Genomic DNA, 23,047 nt, shown 5'->3' on the forward strand with positions numbered 1-23,047 from the left:
AAAATAGAGCTAGTAAAGGTTGACACGATATGAACCAAACACGAAAAAATTGGATTAGTGTAAAGGATTTACATCACATTTAATTAAATGGGTCAACATAATACAATACGTTTAGTTAAACAAATCAAGTTAGTGTTGAAAGTTCCAACACGGAACAGAACACTTAAGAAAAATAACTAATAATTTATGAAATTTATGATTGATATTTTGAATTGGACATATTTACTTACAACATGACAACACGACACAAACCAAATTCGAAAAAAATGAATTAGTGTCAAGGGTTTTCGATATAGTTAGAACAACGGGTCAACACAATACGACACATTTATTATTAAACGGGTCAGAATAGTGTTGAGCTTCTCCAACCCATTTACCAGTAACTTTAAATACAAACATAAGAATGACATGACACATTTGCAAGCTCTACGACCAAGCAAGGACTTGAAACTATTAGAGCCCCAAGGGGTATGGCCCAATACTTAATCACTTATTTAACTTTTATAATAGAGTGGCAAATTGACCCATTTTGCTGAATGACACATTGGGTTATACCTTCATTTTAATTATAAGTCCAACAAAGCCAAGATTTAACTACCTCGTACATAAAATCAATACATGACTAGCCTGGCCTACTAATAACTAAATTCTACCCTGGTGTATTTTGTTTGGCATTGTCAAGGATACAAGGGTTCGTTTGGTTGAATATAGGAATTGCAAATTGCTTGGAAAATTGATTTCTCATGAAATTGAACTTCATAGGAAATTCTAAAAAGTGTTTGGTTAACTAAGAGAAGTGGAAATTACCATGGAAAGTTCCACTTACCTAGGTCCCCCTAGGTAATTAACTTCCCCCATTATGTGGGAAATGGAAATTCATGGGAATTTCTACTTCCCATGAATTTGTTAACCAAACAACTTCAAAGAATTTCAATTCCTAGGATTTTCAACTTTCCATGTTTTTTTTGGCAACCAAATAACCCCTAAGTAAAACAAGACAAACTGACCCAACTCAAAGTCTCAAACAAATCATGACCCAAATGATTTGACCCAAACTCAATTACTACCAATTTACCATAAGCGGATGACCCGATATTTACCCTAATCTGAACTAGTTTGACAAAAAATTAACTCAGCCGTTAAATTTAACATACTTTATGCCTAAACAATCATATATTGTCCAAATTATACTCTAATATTTATTATACAAGTATTCTTGATGATCCAAAACCTATTAGACTCTAAGTAATCCAAATTTGAGCCTAATCAAGTCACGATTGTGAGGAAAACTCTCCCAACTGGTGTTGTTGCATTCCCAATTCTCGACCTCAAAAGCTTGTTTAAGGGTCTGTTCTGATTTACTGAACTGAGCTTAGTTGAATTGAACTGAACCGAATTGTTTATGAGAGAAGGAAATTAGGAACTGAACTAAACTAAATTGAAATTAAGCTGAAGAGAACAGATTAAGTTAGAACAACTCCCTAAATAGTTGATCCAAACATTTATAAATTTCGTACTCTAGTATCACCTGACCTAGTTTATCTACAATCCAAACCAAAAGACTCATCAACGACATACAATTGGAATGGAATGAATCCAAACAACACAACCCATTTACCAAAATTTGACATAAAAGTCATTAATTGTAAGCATATAAAATGATGGTGTAAAGGATTAATTTAAGGAAAGAAGAAAGAGAGAGAAGATTGAATAATATTTTTTTTTGCAAAACCCATAATGTCTCCATACAAAGTTGCTGCTGGATCGGTAGCCTTGGAGGAACCAATTTGTCACGTGGACCGGCCCAAACTCACCATTAACCACCCTACAATTTTGCATGCTTTCATCCCATAAAACACGGCCACTCTGATTTATGCTCTTCTTATTTTACTACTCTATTTATATATTTGGATTGTTAATGCATTTTTTAATATTTGGATGGCAATAGTGTAGTTTATATTCTACCCCATATTCGACTTATTTTGTTTTTTTAAGCTTACAGAAATCCATGAAATGCAGATAGAATATTCTCAAGTCTTAGATATTACTTATTAGAATTAACTAGCTAAATTAGTTGTCATCCATATATTCGACTAATTATGTCAAAATATATCATATTTTATCTTTTTCTTAATTTAATGTGTATTTTATTTAGTAGAATTTCACTTATATATTAACAGTGCATTTTCTATATTGGCTGGTCACACCGTATGGTCAGCTGACACACGAGTAACCCCTGACTGGTCGAATAACTCCTGACCGGCCGAGTAACCCCTTACCGACTTAGTAATTCCTGACCAGGGAACCCCTGATGATGTGGTCAGCTACATATGAAATTTTGTGATATACTAAACTTATTAAGAAATTTGATTTTATATGTTTAATTATTGTATAAATATGAAGATTAGAGAAATAAAGCAAGCCTTACTATACCTAGATTTAGTATAAGCAAGTTATATGATGAATTTGATTCCAAATCAAATAAAATAACTCAAACTAATAATAAGTAATAATAGATCGAGTGTTATGGAGTAGCTGCTATGAGTGCTATCGAGTACATTTAAGTATTTAACAAGTGACATTGTACTGTACTTTTAAATGGTAAAAAATCATACATCTTAAGTGACTAATTATGTGGAATAAAATAAGAGCTAGCTGAACACAGAGAAGTTCATGCTTGATAAGTTCATAATCTCGAAAGATTTAGCAGACTACAAGATTTAAATGCATGCGATATAAATATACGTAGTATAATGATATATGTATGGTTTACGTGTTTCACAATTCAAAAGATAAGTATAAGTCCATGATCATAGTATATATGTTAATGTTGATTGAGAATAATTACAGAGCATAAGTATTTTAGGTGAACATTAAACTTCTCATGAGTTGATTTATACAGCATAACAAAGATAAGAAATGATTACGTAATACTATCTTTAATTAGGATATAAAAGATCGAATGATTGTTAATTACTTTTTAAAGATAAAAAAATGTATGATGAGGTGTGAGAGTAATTAATAATATTTGTAAAGAATACTAGGGGCTTTTGTGTGCTTTCTTTATGCAAGTCACATCAAAAGGTGAGTGTTTTCAGCTAGTGAAACCATATGAATATAAGTATATAACACAACGAATTAAAGATAAGATTTTACGCAAGTTTTTGTTATTGTTTTTGTTGTTTACGCAATTTGGTCGTGCGCCCAAATAATTGTTTGCAAGATTTAAAATACTACTACACGTCTAGGTCAGCGAGAAGACATGTAAATATTCAGTTACCTTCTTAAACAAACCACGTAATATGGAATATAAATGTCATCCCAAAACTAATTCTAGTATATATATCATCATCACTAAGAATTAAGAAATCCGATTGTCCTAGTTTATGACATGTAACCCTAAAATGCGGAATTATATTAGCTTTTGAATGAACGTTAATGAGTCTAGTTGTTTCATAATCTAAAGTTTTTAGCCTAAGTATAATTATACTCAAATTGAATTGAAATATATAAAATTTAAACGTATTAAACTTAAAATATTGCACAATATAAATGTAGGTAAAAAGATATTAACTTGGTTATAATTTTATTAAATCGTGCATAGATTCAATTGAGGTTTAGACTAAATTAAATCATGTATATTCGATTGAAATTTAGACTAAATTATAGCATGCATATTCGATTGAGGTTTAGACTAAATTAAACCTAAAAGATCAACTTGTATTTTCTCTCGTTTTAGTATGCACTTTATTTATGGTACTCTAATAAGAATAATATTTTTTTTTAATTTTTTTTGAAAACAATAAGAATAATAATTTTAGTTTTGAAGAAACACTACATGACAGTTGCGGTTTATAGGTACTATAAACTTGTAAATATCAAACAGTCAAAGTTTGTAAAAAGTTGCCGCAAAAATCAAATCAACAAAGATAAAGAAGAATATATGATTATATGGACTTAGAAGAATCGTGTATTCATGAATATGATCATGATGGATTGATGGTTTGGCATTAGACTTGCCATATATAATGAAGCGTGACCCAAACTTTGAAATTAATTTGAGTATCTGTTTTATTCATCTTATTTTGACTTTTTTCAACAATATTAATTCATACAACTAGTTAATAAAAATAAAGTAAAAATAAAATATTAGTTAAATATGTACAGTTTCAAAAAAATGATTTTTTTTTAGACAACCTCACATGCAAAGTAAACGATTTAATTTTAGACAAAAATCATATACTATCCAATTAAATATTTGCTTAGATAAAATCTATTTGATCAAGACTAGGTTCAAATTGTGAGTTTATAACATTTTTTTTAATAACAGATGACATTATACTAGACTTTAATTAACCAAAAGTGAAAAATGATGCACGAATAATTAAAAAAATCAACAAATAAAAACTCAAAATTTATTAAATATAGTTCACCGGTGATGAATTAATTATGTTTACAGACAGACAAGATTAGTGGATGAGAGATTATTAATTTTGAAAATAGTCCTTTTATTAGCCGATCCAAATAGAATAAACGATTCAAGATATATTCTACCACCATTTAATTCAATAATATCCGACCCTAAACCCGGCCAAACCGAAGTTATCCAATACGACAAGTCGAAGTGAATTAAGGAGACGTCAAAGAGTAATCAACCTTGATCGAATAGTGACCAAGAAAAGGGAATCTAATGTAAGAAATATACAATGATAGCACTGTCACAAGTCAACTACTCGAACATGGTAAAACAGTTCCCTTAAATCAAACGAGTTACCTAAATTAAAGTAGTGATGATTAGCTCAAAAATATTAAAATTTAATATAACATAGCCATCATCATTGTTGCGATAGCGTATTACTAAGCTTATTGGCAATTTTTTTTTTTTCTAAGTAATTTTAAAGGATTGAATTTACATCTTCCAATTATGACACTAGTCAACTTACTTTGCGTAACAAATATTATCTGGTTCTTAATATTTTGGCGTTTTTTTTTTTTTTTTTTTTATAAAAAGAAATATATATAATTTGTTACAACATAATAACAACATCAAAGGTATCTATGATACCTTAGATCATTGATAGAATCCCTTAGTTTCCTTCTTTTTCTTTTGTATAAAATGGGTATTTCATGAGCTTTATTTCCACTATTTTCTTGATTGTGAGTGATGTTCTTTTAAGAATTCCTATTTTTCTTGACACCAATTAAGTTATCTTTAAGAAAAAAGGTAGGGTGGATTCTATTCTAAATAAAAGGTAATATGGTCAAGATTGATTCAATGAGGTGATAACTCATAGGGCAATAAAGCATTGATAATTGAGTATTAAGGGAAATTACCTTTATAGTTTGATTTTCTATGGATGTTTATGGCTATTGACACTAAATATGTAATATAATAAAATAATATAATAGACTGAAAGCTTGACTTGTGTTTTTTTTAGCAGTGTAAAGAACAAGACTATTAAACATTTAGACTGAAACCGGCTTCTCACAAAGACTTTATCCTACGTACATAGGTCAGATGTACTCTAAAAAAACAGACTTTTGTTTGTTGTTATTATTTCTACCTCCTTTAAATATTAATTGCAACTTCGAAATGTTTTATATCTCACAAATAATACCCCAAAGTTGCAATTAATATTTACGAAGGTAGTATTAGTTTTATTTTTTTGCTTATTCACTTATGTCTTATTATGTATATTATTTATAAAATATCATAAACTAATTTTTACTAATTAAAATGAATTTTACGCAATAGGAAAAGTTACTCCATATGTTAAAAGTGAATAGAACCTTACATTACAATGAAGTGTGAACATGCTAACAAATTTAAAGCCAAATTTGCTAACTTAAATTAAAAGCAAAAAAAAAAAAAAAGAATATGTTTCACGTGAGACAAGCAAGAAAGAATGGCGAAGCATAGATAAACAAGATAGGTCTCGCAATACGTACACGAGTGAAACGTCAAAGTGATTGAAACGACGGCACGTTTGATTATGAGCCGCATCCCTTTTTCTTTCTTTCTTTATTCACAAATGCAACAAAAGTCCCAATTTTTGCGGTTGCTTGTAAGATTCGTGCCCTTTCAATTTTATTTATTTATTTATTTTTTTTATTTTTTTTTATTTTTTTTTTGGTTCAAAAATTTGTACTCTTATCACTTCATCTTTTGTATTGATGCCAATTGGCAATGCTTGTGTAAATTTATGATCTATTTGTTTTCAAATAATTAACCTTGTGTTTGGATGATTAAATAACTAAAGTCACATGATTTAAAGTAAGCATTAAGGGTTGAATCACGACTTACTTTGAAACTCAATCGGAAATTTGAACACAATTTAGTTTATAGGATTGAAGAATGCAAGGCAATAAATAAGTTTTAGGTCTCATCTAACTAGTCTAAGACCTTTGACTAAGGCTAAAGGTTTAAAGCTCTTAAGTCGTTCTGTCAAGACATTTATGACTACTATAAATACCAATTAATTTAAGGGAAAATTCTCAAAATATGTTCAATTCACGCACCTATTTGCTCATAATTCATAAGAAATATTGCATCTTATTTCTTTCTCAAAGTATTATTGACTCAAGCATCAAAATGAATATTCTTGAAAATTAAACCTCCCGAGCTCATGTCTTTGTGTTGCAAGTAAAGCATTATCTTGCGCGACTTATAATAAAAAACACTCATAGATGATCATACTATATATCAAGGTAAAATCCTTTTGTTATATAAAACGAACAATTTTCTCTCAAACCGTCTCAGAATAATTGTCACAATTCTTATTTATTTATAACCTACCACCAATATAAATTATAATATTTTATTACCCCACCTACCATGACTCACTTACTTCCTCCACCCTCACATGTCACACTATAAAATGAATCCATTTATATTAATTTATATTAAACAACTCAGGGTTATGATTCCCACTCAACGCTTTCTTAAACTATGTGTCTAAGGAAGCGTGTCAATATATTTGAAACAGACTCAACCTATGCATCTGCGCCCTTTTCACTTGCTGCATATTTAGCATTAGTTTGTTTGTTAAATATCACTTCTTCTATTTTTGAACTTGATCCTCGCCATTAAAATAAAATCAAAACATGTTTAACAATTGAAAAGAATCAACTAATTTATTGCATTGAGGACATGTTCTCTTCAACTTATTTTGGATACTGATTTCAGATTTTTGTTCAGATCAGATCAAAACGATTCAAAAAAGATAAGATTAATTCAGATCAGACCAGAAAAGTTCATACCCAGATCAAAACACATACTTTATTATTATTTTATTATTATTAATATTTGGAGGATTATTATAATTATTATTTGGCGGATTATTATTATTTGGAGGGAAAAAAAGATGGGGTGAAAACATGAAAATATGAATTAATGTACTTGTATGTCATTTTGTATGCCGAAATTAGTGACTTTTGATTTCCTTTTGTATTTTAAACAAGAGTATTTAAATTAGAGAACATTTTTTTTTGTCATAAATATTGTTATTATTATTATTATAATGAAAATAATAAAATAGTATAAAATAAATATATATATTTCAAATAAGTTATAATTATAAAAATAAAAATAAAGTTGTTAAACAATGACAAGAAAATTGACGTCAGAACAGATAGATTTAGATCAGATCAGAAACATTTAATTCAAACCAGAAATATTCAGATTCGAATAGAAAGATTCAGCTCAAATCAGACCTATATTACAAAATTCAGATAAGATCTCTTTATTTCAGGTGAAGAGAACAAGTCCGGACTCTCTCTAATACACTCTCTCTTTTTCTTCATGGCCACAATAACTTTTCCTCTCTTGCTTCTTCCTCCTCTGGTCCTCTACCCACAACGACCACCCACGACTTTCACTTGATATCACCTTTATTCAATTCTATTTACTATAACTCAATTCGTTGCCTCTTCTTATTACCCTTCTATCTCCTTAATATTTATAACTATCACATTAAAATACATAAAAGTCAACTTTATAAGAGTTATGTACTTTGTATTTGAAATTATTAAACATTGTATATGCGTTCTAAGATCTATCCTTTTTTTCCATCTCAAAAGCTAAAAAAGCTATCCTCATTGAATTATTTTCCTTTACAAAAATAACCATAATAACTAGTCTCTTGCGATCTTGAATCATGTACATCCAAAATAATGGTGGATGATATCGTCAATAGTGCATGTGATTAGATGTTATAAAGATGGTCGTTCAGCAAAGGCTGTGTTGCTAAAATAAAGTGTTGTGTACTCAATATTTTTGGTCCAACAAATGAGTGGGAGTGATGTCCATTCTTATGAAATCAACCATTCGCTATTATTATTATTGTTATCTAATTTGGCTCTTTACTTTTTATTAACAATAGTATACTGTACCACGTTCGGGCCAAAAATATTTGTGCATTATCTACAATTCTAAATGGATTATATTTTAAAATTACTATGCATAAACGGAGTACATGATTAGTTACATGATGGGAGTTAATTAATATTGTTATACCTATCAAATATAAAAATGGTTTGTTAATTATATACACTATCATCGGTGTAAGTATATTGTTAAAAAAACATAAACAAAAATCAAATGAATCAATGTGTAATAGCAAGTGTAAACAAAAAAAAAAAAAAAAAAAAAAAAAAATTAAAAAAAAGTAATAATAACGAACTATTTATTATATTCTGTATTTTTTTTTTTTAAAAAAAATATGCTTAATAGACGAAAAATTAAGAATCTCTAATATTACAAACACTACAAATAAAACACCAGTACAATTTCCTTACAATAAACAGTCGGTTTAAAAACATATAATTGAGTCATCTTTAATTGTGGATACCTTTGGTTTTTTATTTATTTTTTTTTTTTATTATTTTTTTTTTTTAAGAAATTGACCATTACCAAATTGAAACACCATATTATTATTATTATTATTATTATTATTATTATTATTATTATTATTATATATTTTGAGAGCCACAAAGGCGGGTGGTGAAATTGATTTCAATATCATCTGAAATTAAAAGAGAAACTCTAATCGCCTAAGTTATCATGTTAAAGTATATCATACCAAATAACACATATAAGCATCCCACATTGATAAAAATTGAGAGAGTCAAACACTTTATAAGGCTAAGAGGCTAAACCTCTTATTGCCAATTGGGTTTGGGATGGAATTTTCTTTGGTCTTTTGAATGGACTCTTTCTCTCTTGGTTTGCGGGTGCGGTCTAGACCCGTATTTAACATGGTATAGAGTCAAACCCACGGTTTGGGACCTCTTTAATGGCATGAAGTATTTTAGGCCAAATTGAATTGGCTTATGTGATCCTTGCATGAGTTAAAGGGACCTTATATGTGAGGGGGGAGTGTTGAAGTATATCATACCAAATAACACATATAAGCGTCTGACATTGATAAAAGTTGAGAGAGTCAAACACTTTATAAGGCTAAGGGACAAGTTCTCCATGACTCTCTCTCTCGGCTTGCAGGTGCGGCCCAGACCCGTATTTAATATGGTATTAGAGTCAGACCCATTGTTTGCGACCTTTAATGGCTTGAGTGTATTGTCAGGCCCATGGTCTGGGACCTTTAATGGCATTAAGTATTCTTGACGGATGGATCGTTAGCGGACGAGCATCGCCCAAACCGCCTCCGATCCGTTGCCACCCCTGGTTAATGTAATAGAGACCATGCATGGAGTCTTAATAAATACAACCAAAGAAGTTTATATTATAATGCTTCCAATTAAGATAAACTTATAGTTATATTTATGAATTTTATAAGCAACAATGTAAAATATGAAACCTCGTATAAGTAGATGATGTTTTTCCCCTCGCCTTATTATTTACTTATTTCAAGTCTAAATTTCCCTGTAATTGACATAGGCCCCTTATGTGCATCCCCAAAAAGGCATGGGACAAGCTAAGTAGGATAAATGGAGTAGCAAGCTAAGGTATATCTTAAGCTACTAGTATATATTTAGTACGAAAAATGAAGATTTAAAAAGAAAAGAATATGCACACTTTATTTGTAATTTATATGTTAAAGAAAAAATATTCGGGTGATATTATAATAAATCACTAAGGGCATGTTCACATTTACTGAACTGAACTGATTGGAGCTGAATTGAACTGAACTGATTGGAGCTGAACTGAACTGAACTGAGCTGAGCTGAAATGAATATTTTATGAGAGAGGGAAATTAGGAGTTGAATTGAACTGAACTGATTGGAGTTGAACTGATCTGAACTGAAATTAAGTAAATGTGAATAGACCCTAAGTACTTAGAATTTTTATTAGTATATAAAAAATATTAATTAATAGTATAAATATACATTGGTAAGCACGAAACTTCAAACATTGCAAATAAAAAAGAATTGATGATGTACATATGTATATTGTTTTTTTTTTTTTAGAGCTAACTAGTTGTTAGAGCCCACGCAACCCTCCGTTGCCCAAGTTTGACAGAAATTAAATGTGATAAATCGTAATTAAATAAAACGAACAATCCTCAACAGTGTGAGTTCTATCCACTTTTTCATCCATTCCTTTTCTTTTCTATTTTTTTTTTGAATTTTACTCTTTCATATTATTCCCCTTCATGATAATACATACCGTACTATATGTTTTGTGCTAAAAAAAAAAATTTAATAATTTCAAAAAAAAAAAAAAAAATCAGAACAATAATGCAAATTACATACAATTACTATCACAGTAAAGCAGGGAACACCAAAAAAAAAAAAAAAATCAATCAAACACAACTTATTAACTTATGCAAATTTAAACATCTAGCACAGACAATAACTTTGCAATAATCCCTAATAATCTCTGTTGCAGAATTCTTCACATTTTGATACCTTCTTTATCTTAAAATTAGATAAGCAATGGTGACAGTCATCTTGAAAAAGCTAACTTTTAGTATTAGAAATTTAGAATGATATTGAGTAATTAGAATTCACAACCCTAAGTCCTAGTCACTAGGTCACTAGGTAATTGTTAAGTTCTTATCCATTGCAGAATACTTGATCAAATAGCAGAAGAGAATTCACATTGAAAGAACAAATGCTTGATGCTTTCAGCCTCTTTCTCGTAAAGAATACACAATTAGTCATGTTGAACACCAATCTTAGGAATAAAGATTATCACAGGCCAAGAATAATAAACCAAATTATAAATTTATAATACTTTAATAAATTAAAAGTACTTGTTGTAATCTAGTTATTCATTGTAGTATAAGAAATAAATAATTGATAATATTTGAATTATGAATCGTGCTACCTTAAATATTATATAAATGGAATTTTAAAAGCCCTAAATTTTTCAAAAAGGTGAAAAATTATTGTCATTCCCACAAAACAAACATAATTGTTTAGTGTACCAAATCTAATCATTTTATGAAAGATAATATACAAATAATCCCCCCATTTATTTTTAGTTGCTACATTTTGGATTTGAATACTATTCACATGAATTACCTTGAGCTCCTTTTGTGATTTATGCTTAAGAAAAATACAAAATCATATGAGTTCATGTTACTATGTTAGGTTTGTTGATATATATTTTCAAAATATAAATTTTTTCATAATTTTTTTTTTTAATTTTTTTTTTATTAATAATGAAAGATATGGAGTTTTGTGATTTTAAATCATAAAATACTCAAGCACACTTAAAAAATGTGTCAACTAATAGAGGTAACAAAGGAATTATAATCACATAATTTTTTTTCTTATGACATTATATTTATGCAATAAAATCATGAACATATCAAATGCATATACACCATCATATTAAAGTTAGTTATTGTAAAAAATTATAAAAAAAAAAAAAAGACCTTCATATTAAAGTTAGGTAGAGAACAAGATATGAGGAGTAGAATACTTCCACAAAGCTATCAACTAATTTGACTTTTAACATAAAACTTTACTACACAATTGTGCATAAATTGAAAACACTATATTTGGCAACAAAAAAGAAACTAACTAAATTATCAAAACTCTAATCATTATTTGACCCCTCTAAACCCCATAAAACCAAATCTCATTCCATAAGCAATAATAATAATCAATACCATAAGATACCAAATCAAAGTGAAAAAAAAAAGGAAAAAGTTGATATTATAATCTAATTGTACTACAACCCCTAAATCATTCATTACATTACATTTCATTACACAAAACCATAAAAAAATAAAAATAAAAAAATTTCTTTTTTTTTTTTCCTTTTTTGTGAGTGGGTGAAGAAAAAAAAAAAAAAAAAGAAAAAATCCACCCAATAAATAGTGAAAAATATTGACCCACTCACTCCTCACCCAATCATCTTTCCCCGTTATCTTCTCTCTCTAAAACTTTCTCTCTCTAAAATTCAACCTCTTTCTCTTCATCTTCTTCTTCCTCCTCCTAATCTTTTGACTCAGATCCCATCTTTCTCTCTCCTCCATTTTCACTCTCGTCTTCTTCAGATCTTCATTCTTCTGCAACTTTTTCTCAGATCTAACAATGGAGCAAGAATCCCCAGCAAAAACCCACCTCAAATCCACCTCAAAAACCACCCCATTTACCACCCTTTGCTCCTCTTCCTTCCCAGAAGAAGTTCTCGAACATGTTCTCTCCTTCATCGAGTCACACTCCGACCTTAACTCAGTCTCACTCGTTTGCAAAGCTTGGTATGAGATCGAACGATGGTGTCGTCGTCGGATCTTCATCGGAAATTGCTACGCTGTTAGCCCTTCGATTGTAATCCGACGGTTCAGAGACATCCGATCTGTTACTATTAAAGGAAAGCCTCATTTTGCTGACTTTAATCTTGTTCCTGATGGATGGGGTGGCCACGCTTTGCCGTGGATCGCTGCGTTTTCCGACGCTTTTCCGGCGTTGGAGGAGCTTAGGATGAAGAGGATGGTTGTTACTGATGAAGCTCTTGAGTTGATTGGGAAAAAATGGCGGAATTTTAAGGTTTTGGTTTTGTGCTCTTGTGAAGGGTTTTCTACTGATGGTTTAGCTTCTATTGCTGCTAATTGCAGGTGGGTTTCTGTTAGATCTTTCTGGGTTTTTCTAATTTTTGCTGATTTGTTTGAAGTTTTCTGCATTTTTAATGGTCATTTCTGGGTTTGACTGTTAATTTTACTTTAATTGGTTGATTAATAGAATTAATTGTGTGATTTTAGTTTGTGGGTTTTGTTTAATTTTATCTGGGTGTTTATTTTGGTGGAATTTTTTGATGATTTAGTTTTAATTTGCAGTACTTTAGTTCAGTTGAGTATACTTTTGGTATTTGTTTACTTTATATTTTTTCATCATTTCAAGTAATTGACTATTGCTGTTGAATTGGGTGCTTTTGTGTATTGTATATGGATTTAAGATTTGACTTTGAGCTTTTTTTAATGTCAACTTTAGCTGCTAGATTTGTTGCTTCTGTTGAAATTCATGGTTGGTTTGGTGATTATCTTCAGACTTCAAATGAGATTATGCTATTTTGTTTATATTTGGACTTTATTGTATTGGATTATTCAGAGGGTAGCTGTTGATGTAATTACATAGCTTCTGTTTCAGACTTTGATTATCGAAATCGCAGTCTCCTTGATTATGCAGGAAATAAATCAGTTTTTGTTCCTTAATTTTCACTTAAGATCTGATTTTGTTGTCGATTGCAATTATAGCTTCCTGGTCCAACCCCTGGCTTTGTTTTTCGGCGAAATTTGTGGAAATGAAGCATTTTTGGATCTTAAATGCTGATTAGGAGACTTGATATTTTGGCTATTGGTATAAATTAAGCTTCTGGGTTCTGTTTAATTAATTGTTAATTATAATTATACTTAATTATTTAAGAGTACATATAACTTGAATTTCACTGCTTTGTCTGCTGAATTTTGTGCGGCTTTCAGAAGCTCTATAATTATCTTTATAAAAGATTTTGTGGTTCTGTACTAGTACCACTGATCTAAGGCTGAAAAAAGAAAAAGGTGAGTCATCATCCGTTGGTATCATTGTCTAATGTGGTACCTTCAATAATGGCGTGAAGAAAGATTTGGATGTTTATGGGGTTGGACCACACAGTATATCTCTTTCTCTATCTCTCTGGGCAAGCATAGTTGCTTTCTATTTTGGATGAGGGTGATTGCTATGTTTGATCAATGCACGATTTCATGCGTGTTAATTACTATGTGTATTATTTCTCTATGCTACAATGCCTACAATACTTGTGTTTGTTAAGAGGAAGTCTCATGCTCCTTTTCAGATTTCCGAAATTGCTACACCTTCTGTCCGATTTAACTGTCACATCAGTTGTTCATGTTATTACATTATTATCACGACTAATAAATTTGTTACATGGTGGGATTATTTTTCTTCTAAATTTTTTGTGGGATCTTTTGGTATCTGATAAACTATTTTTTATTTTGGTTGCTTTCTTATGTCTAAATGCAATAAGAGTATAGAATATCTATGCATGGGTGGTTCTTAAGATTTTGAATTTATATTTAAGCTTTGGGTTATCTGAGTTGGGTCTGCATGGAAAGTCACTATCTGATATTGCCTTTACTTTGGCTTCTTTTTCTTTGTTTTATGGTCCACTATATTATGTGGTTTGTTTTCAGTTTTGGATGGTTGTATTTTGGACACTGCAGGTCCCCTTTGAGATGCTAGGTTTATTTTTATTTATTTGTTTTTGCCTTTGGGTTCCTTTATCTTTTCTATGGATTCTAAAGAATAATATGTAATTGCTTGAACTTTGTGGAGTTGCTTTTCTTGCTGATGTATCACAACATCTGCCCATGAAGTTGATCGGATTCTGCTGTTGATTCCTCGGCTGTGTGAATATCTCCTTTCTTCATTCTTGATGATGATATAATATCCAATAATTATGATACGCTTCTTTTAACTGCAAGCTTAAGCTTGCAGATTGTTTTGTTTCCTCTTATTCTAACTTTATATAAGCAATAAGCTTGAATATTGAGATCTAATGCCTGTTTTTGTGACTTGTCTAATATTTACAGGAATTTGAAAACTCTGGACTTATGCGAAAGTGAAGTTGATGATTCAAGTGGGAATTGGATAAGCCATTTTCCGGATACTTATACCTCATTAGAATCTCTGAATGTCGCCTGCCTCATCTCAGAGCTGCGATTCTCTTCTCTTGAGCGTTTGGTGAGCAGATGCCCGAACCTCAAATCGCTCAGGCTCAATCGTGCAGTGCCTCTGGACAAGCTCTCAATTCTTTTGGAGAAGGCTCCTCAGTTGGTTGACTTTGGCTCTGGTTCATTTTTGACTGAGCTCAACACTGAAGGCCATGATAAAATTACAAGGGCTTTTGCAGGATGTAAAGGGCTCAAGGGGTTATCTGGGCTCTTTGATGTCGTCCCTGCTTATCTTCCCGCCCTATATCCTGTCTGCTCGGGGCTCACTTCTTTGAATCTGAGTTACGCTACTATTCACTCCCCTGATCTGATCAAACTTCTCAGTCACTGTCAGAGTCTTCAACGTCTTTGGGTATATTTTAACTTGATAACATCTTTTATGTATTTTAGAATCATTGTTGTGACTTATTGGCTGATTGCAACTCATGTTTTCAAAGCTGAACTAAAATGGATTTGAATCCGCCCTTCACTTTAGTTTTCTTAAAAATTAAGAGGTAGAATATTGCAAGTGGTTGCAAATATGGGGTGGGTTTAGGCTAGATCGATAGTAATATATAAAGTGAAAGGTGGTTTTGGGTGATAAATTTTTCTTTCGCAAAATACTCCTCTCATTTGTTATTTTCTTTATAAAATAAAAAACTACCTTCATTTATTTTAAAAATAACTACCATCAATAAAAAAAAAACTACCATCCTTTATTAAAAAAATTAAAAGCTTCCTATTTTTTTTTAAAAAAAAGGGAAAAAAAAAAACCTACAATCTCATCTATATCTATAGTACTTTGTAGTACCCTTTTTTTTTTTTTTTTTTTTTTTTTTTTTTTTTTTTTTTTTTTAAAAAAAAAATAAAAAACTACCTTCATTTTTTTTAAAAAATAACTACCATCAATAAAAAGAACTACCATCCTTTATTAAAAAAATTAAAAGGTCCTAATTTTTTTTTAAAAAAAGGAAAAAAAAACCCACAATCTCATCTATATCTATAGTACTTTTTTTTATATATTTTTTTAATTTTAAATAGGGAAGTCATATCCTTCCATTGCCTCTATAATTTCATCAATTTTTAAACATACTAATACTTTTTTAATTAATTTTTTTAAAAGATTTTTTAATTAGAATAAAGTAGATAACATTTCATGAAAAAAAATCGAGCCATATAAATTTTTTATAATGCATCATGATCTTTTTAACATCAGGAACATAAAGGAAATTGTGTGGATACTCTCTAATCTATGATCAATGCAGGTACTTGATTACATTGAAGATAGTGGCCTTGAAGTGCTTGCAGAATCATGCAAGGATCTGCGGGAGCTACGTGTCTTCCCTTCCGAGCCTTATGTTCAAGAACCAAATGTTTGCCTAACAGAGCAAGGCCTGGTATCAGTCGCCATGGGTTGTCCTCAACTGCAATCTGTTCTTTATTTTTGCCGTCAAATGTCCAACGAAGCATTATTCACCATTGCAAAAAATCGCCCCAACCTTACCCGCTTTCGTCTATGCATCATTGAGCCCCAGTGCCCAGACTACTTAACAAATCAACCACTAGACGAGGGTTTTGGGGCCATTGTCGAGCACTGCAAGGACCTCCGTCGCCTTTCATTGTCTGGTCTCCTCACTGATCGTGTTTTTGAGCTCATGGGGACCCATGCCAAGAAACTCGAGATGCTTTCCTTGGCATTTGCCGGAGACAGTGATGTGGGTTTACATCATGTTTTATCAGGGTGCAAGAACCTTAGGAAGCTCGAGATTAGGGATTGCCCATTTGGTGGAAGAGCGCTTGTGGCGAATGCAGCCAAGTTGGAGACAATGCGATCCCTTTGGATGTCTTCGTGCCTAGTGAGCTACGGGGATTGTAAACTGCTTGGCCAGAAGATGCCGAGGTTGAATGTGGAGGTTATGGATGAAAGGGGGCACCCTGAATCAAGGCCTGATGAATCCCCTGTTGAGAAGCTTTACATCTACCGGTCAGTTGTTGGACCCAGATTGGACTCTCCGGAATTTGTTTGGACAATGGGTGAAGAAGAAGACTCAGTGTCAGCAATGAGGGCCTCTTGAGAGCAGCTTCTGTTCGTTATGAATAACAGCAGCCAATGGAGGTCTCGGCCCCTGTTGAATCAGGTTTAGAGTGGTTGCACGCCACTTCAAAGGCTGGCTAATCGGATGTTTTAGTGCCGATTGGAAAGAGATATCTGGGAGGTAGGGATGTATGTTTATTGATTGTTTGTGTACTAGTATGGTGTAGCTAGGATTAGAGGAGGACGCGGTTTCATCTTGTTGATCTGTGAAACCTTTGAAATTTGTATGTATACTAGGGCTCATGGTGATCACATTCATTTCATTTCATTATTATTTAATGTAACTGAATAATTCAATCTTCAATAACTTTTAAGCAATATTTTTGCTAAATCTTGAACAGAAGATGCCATTTTTTTCTTCATATAAGAACAGTATCCGCAAATCGAGCATTAATAATTTTGATCCCAGGATACATGATTAAGCATATCATAAACTTTAGGAAATCGTGTGGGAAACTACCTTATAAAGTTGGTTTTTGTAAAAAAACGTTATACGAAGTAATAAACGATGGGGAAAAATTAGAAAAAAATAATTCCAACTTTCACTAATTTACGTAGAATAATCCCAACTTTCGTTAATACTGGAATAATCCGAACTTTTGGGGGTCTTGAATTTCTTCAATCCCACTTGACTTGGTACTGGCTATGTAGGTAAACATTACCCATTGAACCGAGTAAGACCCTTTTGTTGACTTGAGCGCTTCATTTCCCTCTCAAAGTAAAAGCTGACGTGGAACACTCAACCACCCATCAACTTCAACATTAACCCGCCATTAATTCTCTGTAAAAGAGAGTTCAAAAACCGTACTCTCCACCATAATTGAACACAACCACCCTCAAATTGTCCTTGATTGCGAATCACCATTTCTGGAAAGCTTGGAACTTGACGAGAGGAAGGACCACACGAAGGACGCTTTGATTCACAGTTCAGGTAAACCTATAACCTTGCAAATTTCGATTTTTTGTTTATTTATTTATTTATTTTTTTTGTGATTTGTTCCTGGAAGATACGATTTTGATTGTTTATGTTGAGTATGTTTTCGATTTGTGTGTGTGTGTGGTTGGGATTTGTTCATGATTTACTGGGTTTAGCAATACTCCACTAATTGTGTTGAATTATGTTTGGATTTAATTGAATGTTAGATGTTTAGTAATTTTGTTTGGTTTTTGCTGGATGTTGGATTGTGATGAATTATTAGGTTGGAATGAGTTCGTTTTTCTAGAAAATCACTTTGAAATTCTGGCATGGAGGGTTATTTAAGACCCTTCACAATGGTCAACTGGTATATGAGGGTGGTAGAGGTAGGACAAAGTCAGTGGACCCTGATGAATTATTTTATTTTGACCTTATGGAGTTGGGGACAGAATGTTGTAAGGGTAAGGTTGTTGGGGGTCTGTTTTATTTGATTCCTGGACTTAGTATGAGTGATGGATTGAGGAGAATTAATACTTATGATGATGCAGTTGAGTTGGCAGCATTAGGGAAGAAGTGTAGGGGTGTTGAGTTGTATATCTCTCATGCTGAAGAGGAGCTAGATGATGACCCACAAGAACCAGAAATTGAGCCAACCCATATTGAACCCTTGTAAGTAACACAAACTTCACAAAGTACACCTCAGTCTTCTAAACCTGAGAAATTGAAACCAAAAAGAGGCCCACAAAAAAAAAAGTATTTTGACTAAAGTAAGGTCAAGTCCTAGGAAGATACAAACCACTCAACCACAGTTAATATCAAAATGAGATTCCCCACCAAAAAAGAGAGCATCTTCCACCTCACTCCAAATAAAAGAGCCAGATATTAATGCGACACCCACTTCTTATCTTAGATCTAAAATCATTGCATCCTGCTACTTCACATAAATCCTCACTGAACCCCACTTCTTCCCCTGCTAAAAAGAAACTCTCCCCACACCAAGAACCAGTTGAGGAACCTGCTTTTGAGTGGTATGATGACAGGCCTGATAGTCCAATCCCATTAAATGACCTTATTCCAGATTACACTGATGACAGTGATGAGCAAGACCCATCTTATGATCCTAGGGTAGACAAAGGAAAGGAGTAGCTGTTGGGAGTTCAAAATTAGGTGCAGGAGTATTTGGTGAAGTTTATAGTGATGTTGAAATTGAGAATGATGAGTTTGAAGCTGATGTAGGTGAAGAGGTGGTTTTGGAGAAGTCAGATCTAGAAATAGAGGATGATTTGATGAAGCTTTGTTTTAAGAGGATTTGCAAAGTGATTCTGATGTCAGTGATGAGGAGTTTGCAACAGCTAAGGAGAGAGTGAAGGCTTGTAAAAGTCATTTGGTGGAACTAGCTCAACAAAAGCAAAGAGAAGCTGCTAAGGGGAAGGCTGCAGATGAAGAAGTAGCAGGTCTTGTCAATGATGAAGGGGGTCCAAGTCTGATTGAGTAAAAGGAAGGTGAAGATGAAGCTTTATCACCAAATGTTAGTGAAGATGAGGGTGATGATGTTAGGAGGAAGAGGAGAGCATCTTTGTTAGTGAGTCCAGATTCCGATTTCTCTCAGTTTCAATGGAAAGTTAGACACAAGTTTGCAAAAAGGGAAGATTTCATAGAGTCAGTTGCCAAGTATGTTGTTGTACAGGGGAAAAATTTGACCTTCACTATTAGGAACAAGAATAGGCAGCAAAGGTTGGGAGTGAAGTGCATTAGTGAGTGTCCTTTTTACATATATGCATCATGGCATTCTAGAAAGGCATCATACATAGTGAAGAGGGTTTGTGGATAGCATATGTGTTTAAAATCAGACCCCACTGGCCTGCCAAGGAAATAGTTGATTGCATTAGAAGAGCACACAAGATCTTAGTTCCTAGAGAGTTTGCATATAGGGTGTAATATGCAGCTCACAAGCTATTACATGGCTCAATGTTTGAGCACTACCAGAAAGTAAGGGGGTATTTAGCTGCTTTGGAGAGTTGCATCCCTGATTCCCACTCTGCATTAGTGATTGTCATACCTAAGCAACCCCCCTCCTAGTATTTCAGAGGTTGTTTATTTGCTTTGAGGGGTTGGCTAAAGGGTGGATTGAGGGATGCAGAAGGGTGTTGGCTGTTGATGCTTGTTTCCTTAAAAACTTTTTTTTGGAGGGGGGAGGGGGGGGCAGCTCCTAGTTGCTGTTGGGAGGGACTCTAATGATTAGATGTACCCTGTGGCATGGGCTGTAATTGAAGGGGAGAACCTCTTAAGTTGGGAATGGTTTTTGAAGCATTTGCAATCAGCCCTAGAGCTTGGTGATGGTGATGGACTAGCAATCATTAGTGATGAACATCAGATAAGCATCTTGTAATGCAGTCGCTATTTTTTGTTTGTATGAGTATAAGTTTACGGTTTTGTTGTTGTAATGCAGGCTATCTTAAATGGTGTGTCATCTGTTCTGCCTAAAATAGAACATAGACATTGTGCTAGGCATATCTATGCAAACTGGTCCAAAACCTACAGGGGAGATGAATTTAAACTCCAATTTTGGAAGATGGCAAAGTCCTACAATCAGGCTGACTATGAGGATGCACTTGTTGAGTTGACTGAGATCAATGATGAAGCTGCATTAACTTTCAAAGCTTACAACCCGAGTGTATTTTGTAGAGCATTCCTGAGCACATGCATCAAAACAAATGCAATTACAAGTAATATAGCTGAAACCTTCAACGCCTATATTATAAATGCAAGGACAAAACACCTTCTATACATGCTTGAGGATATCAGAACAAGCTTGATGCAAAGATTGGTTCAGAAAAGGCAACTAATGGAGAAGTGCACATCTGTTCTCTGCCCAAGGATCCAGAGCAAGCTAAATCAAGAGAAAGACAAAGCTTCAAAGTGTGAGGTGCTTCATCATCAATGTAGTTATTTAATGTCATATGTGGACAAAATCAAGTTGTTGTGGATTTGGAGGCAATGAGCTGTACTTGCAAGAACTGGGATATGCTAGGCATTCCCTGCAGGCATGCAATTACCTGTATCTTCTTCCAAAACAGAGAAGCAGAAGAATTTGTGCACCAATGTTACACCAAGGAAAGCTACATAAAAGCCTATGCAGGTAATGTCTGACTAAATCATTTAACTTTACAGTTTTGGAGTTGCTTAAGTTATACAACTATCTAATGATTGTTTAATGCCATTTAAACCAGGTTCAATTCCACCTTTAGTTGGTGAAAGGTATTGGCCTAAGGTTAGCTGCCCTTTGCAGCCACCAGCCATTAAAATTGGGCCAGGAAGACCAAGAAAGAAAAGGGTTAAGGACCCCTATAAGAACCCAAAGAAGCCTGGTGTGTTGACCAAAACAGGTGTAGAAATGACCTGCTCACTGTGTAAAGTGAAAGGTCATAATAAAAGAAGATGTCTTGAGAAGGGGAACGTTGTGCTACCTGAACCTCCAGCTAAAAGGTCTAGGGGAAGGCCTAGGGCTGATGGTCAGCCATCTCACCAACATCAGACTTCTGAGACTACACACCTTTTAATGTCTGCACAACCTACTCAGCTAGGGAAAGGTGGGAGAGCTATAAGAAGAGGAAGAGGGTCCAAATGTGCTCACTCTGCTGCTGGGAGAGGCTAATCTGCTGCAGGTGCTCAATCTGCTGCTGGGAGAGGCTAATCACACCAAGCAGGTGCTGCAGGTGGGGAGTCTACTAGTGGTAGAGGCCAGGGAAGAGGTGTGAGTGGCAGGGGAAGCAGAGGTGGGGGAAGCAGAGTTAGGGAAAGATCACATCTTCCACAGGGAGTTGGAGTGCTCTTTGCAGAAGATGGTTCTGTATTGACACTGGCGGATCTAGGATTTTCGAGCTTGTGAGTCACCCTAAATTATTGATTCAATGCCACCGATGTAGCCTAACACACTACAAGAAATGAGCCGTAAACCAATGGTCAAACATACCAAAAAACCATACTAACCCCCTACCCCATACGACCATAGCCCATACGGCCATACCCCATACTAACCCCCTTCCCCCTGCCACCACTACTAAAAACCTTACTCCTGCCCCGACCACCTCCCTTTTCACCTCTAATAACCGTGAGCCACCATCTACCACCACCAGCCACCGTTAACCACCCAGTCACCCACCACCACCAACCAAAAATCACCAAAGTTTCGAAAAAAAGAAAAAAAACATAAAAATTCCAGATCTAAATACAAAAAAACATGAAAAACACAAACATACGTACCATATATGCAAACCCACAAAAATCACACCAAAAACCCACAAAAATTAAACATCAATCACCGAAATCAACCAAAATAAACTGAAATTAAACAACAAAATCAAAATTAAACCACCCTAAAGCGAAATCAACCCTAAAAAATCAACATACCTTGAAATATTTCACCTTTTTTGAGTTTAAATGGTAAAATTTGACCATGAAAATTCCAGATCGGTCGAGATTGACAAAAAAAAACCGTAAACTTTGAAGAGAAAAAATGAATAATAAAAAAAAAAGGTAAGTGGTGAAGAATTTCATAGATTCGTAGGTATCTCAATTCTCATGTCCTAGTGTTGAGGAGAGGACAAAGGGCACAAACGTGAGAAGGGTGAAGGAGAGAGAAGGGAGGAGAGAGAAATGAGTGAGAAAGGAGGAAGGAGTGAGAAGGGAGGAGAGAGAATGTCAGTTTAGTGGCCTTAATGCTTCACGGATTCACCATTCACGCGTCTTTCTTTTTCTCTTTTTTTTTTTTTAATTAAACTTAATTTTTTTTTCACACTGCTGAGTCACACGACTCACCATGCACCTATGTAGATCCGCCCCTGTGTATTGGGTGATGTGTGATGACTGATTGAGTCATTTTTTGCAATTAGGTTTTGTGATTTGTAACTCTACTTT

At 33.4% G+C, this 23,047-nt stretch overlaps 1 protein-coding gene across 1 annotated transcript; it reads left to right on the top strand.

The window, feature by feature from the left end:
• The first annotated feature begins 12,330 nt into the window (after window positions 1–12,330).
• Window positions 12,331–17,545, top strand: LOC145574556 (protein TRANSPORT INHIBITOR RESPONSE 1-like). The gene is made up of 3 exons (XM_081632377.1): window positions 12,331–13,028; window positions 15,000–15,492; window positions 16,385–17,545. Exons 1-3 carry the CDS (start codon window positions 12,505–12,507, stop codon window positions 17,192–17,194), a joined length of 1,827 nt encoding a protein of 608 aa, XP_081488503.1. The 5' UTR covers window positions 12,331–12,504; the 3' UTR covers window positions 17,195–17,545.
• The last annotated feature ends 5,502 nt before the right edge of the window (window positions 17,546–23,047 follow it).

This window comes from Chenopodium album, chromosome 13, assembly GCF_948465745.1.
Source record: "Chenopodium album chromosome 13, dcCheAlbu1.1, whole genome shotgun sequence".
Classification (NCBI taxonomy): domain Eukaryota; kingdom Viridiplantae; phylum Streptophyta; class Magnoliopsida; order Caryophyllales; family Amaranthaceae; genus Chenopodium; species Chenopodium album.

What these genes read in the sequence shown, in the direction of transcription:
- LOC145574556 (XM_081632377.1), top strand. Translation starts at nt 12,505, where the DNA reads ATGGAGCAAGAATCCCCAGCAAAAACCCACCTCAAATCCACCTCAAAA. An exon ending in TCTATTGCTGCTAATTGCAG is followed by an intron (nt 13,029 to 14,999) that starts GTGGGTTTCTGT and finishes TAATATTTACAG; the next exon opens with GAATTTGAAAACTCTGGACT. An exon ending in AGAGTCTTCAACGTCTTTGG is followed by an intron (nt 15,493 to 16,384) that starts GTATATTTTAAC and finishes TGATCAATGCAG; the next exon opens with GTACTTGATTACATTGAAGA.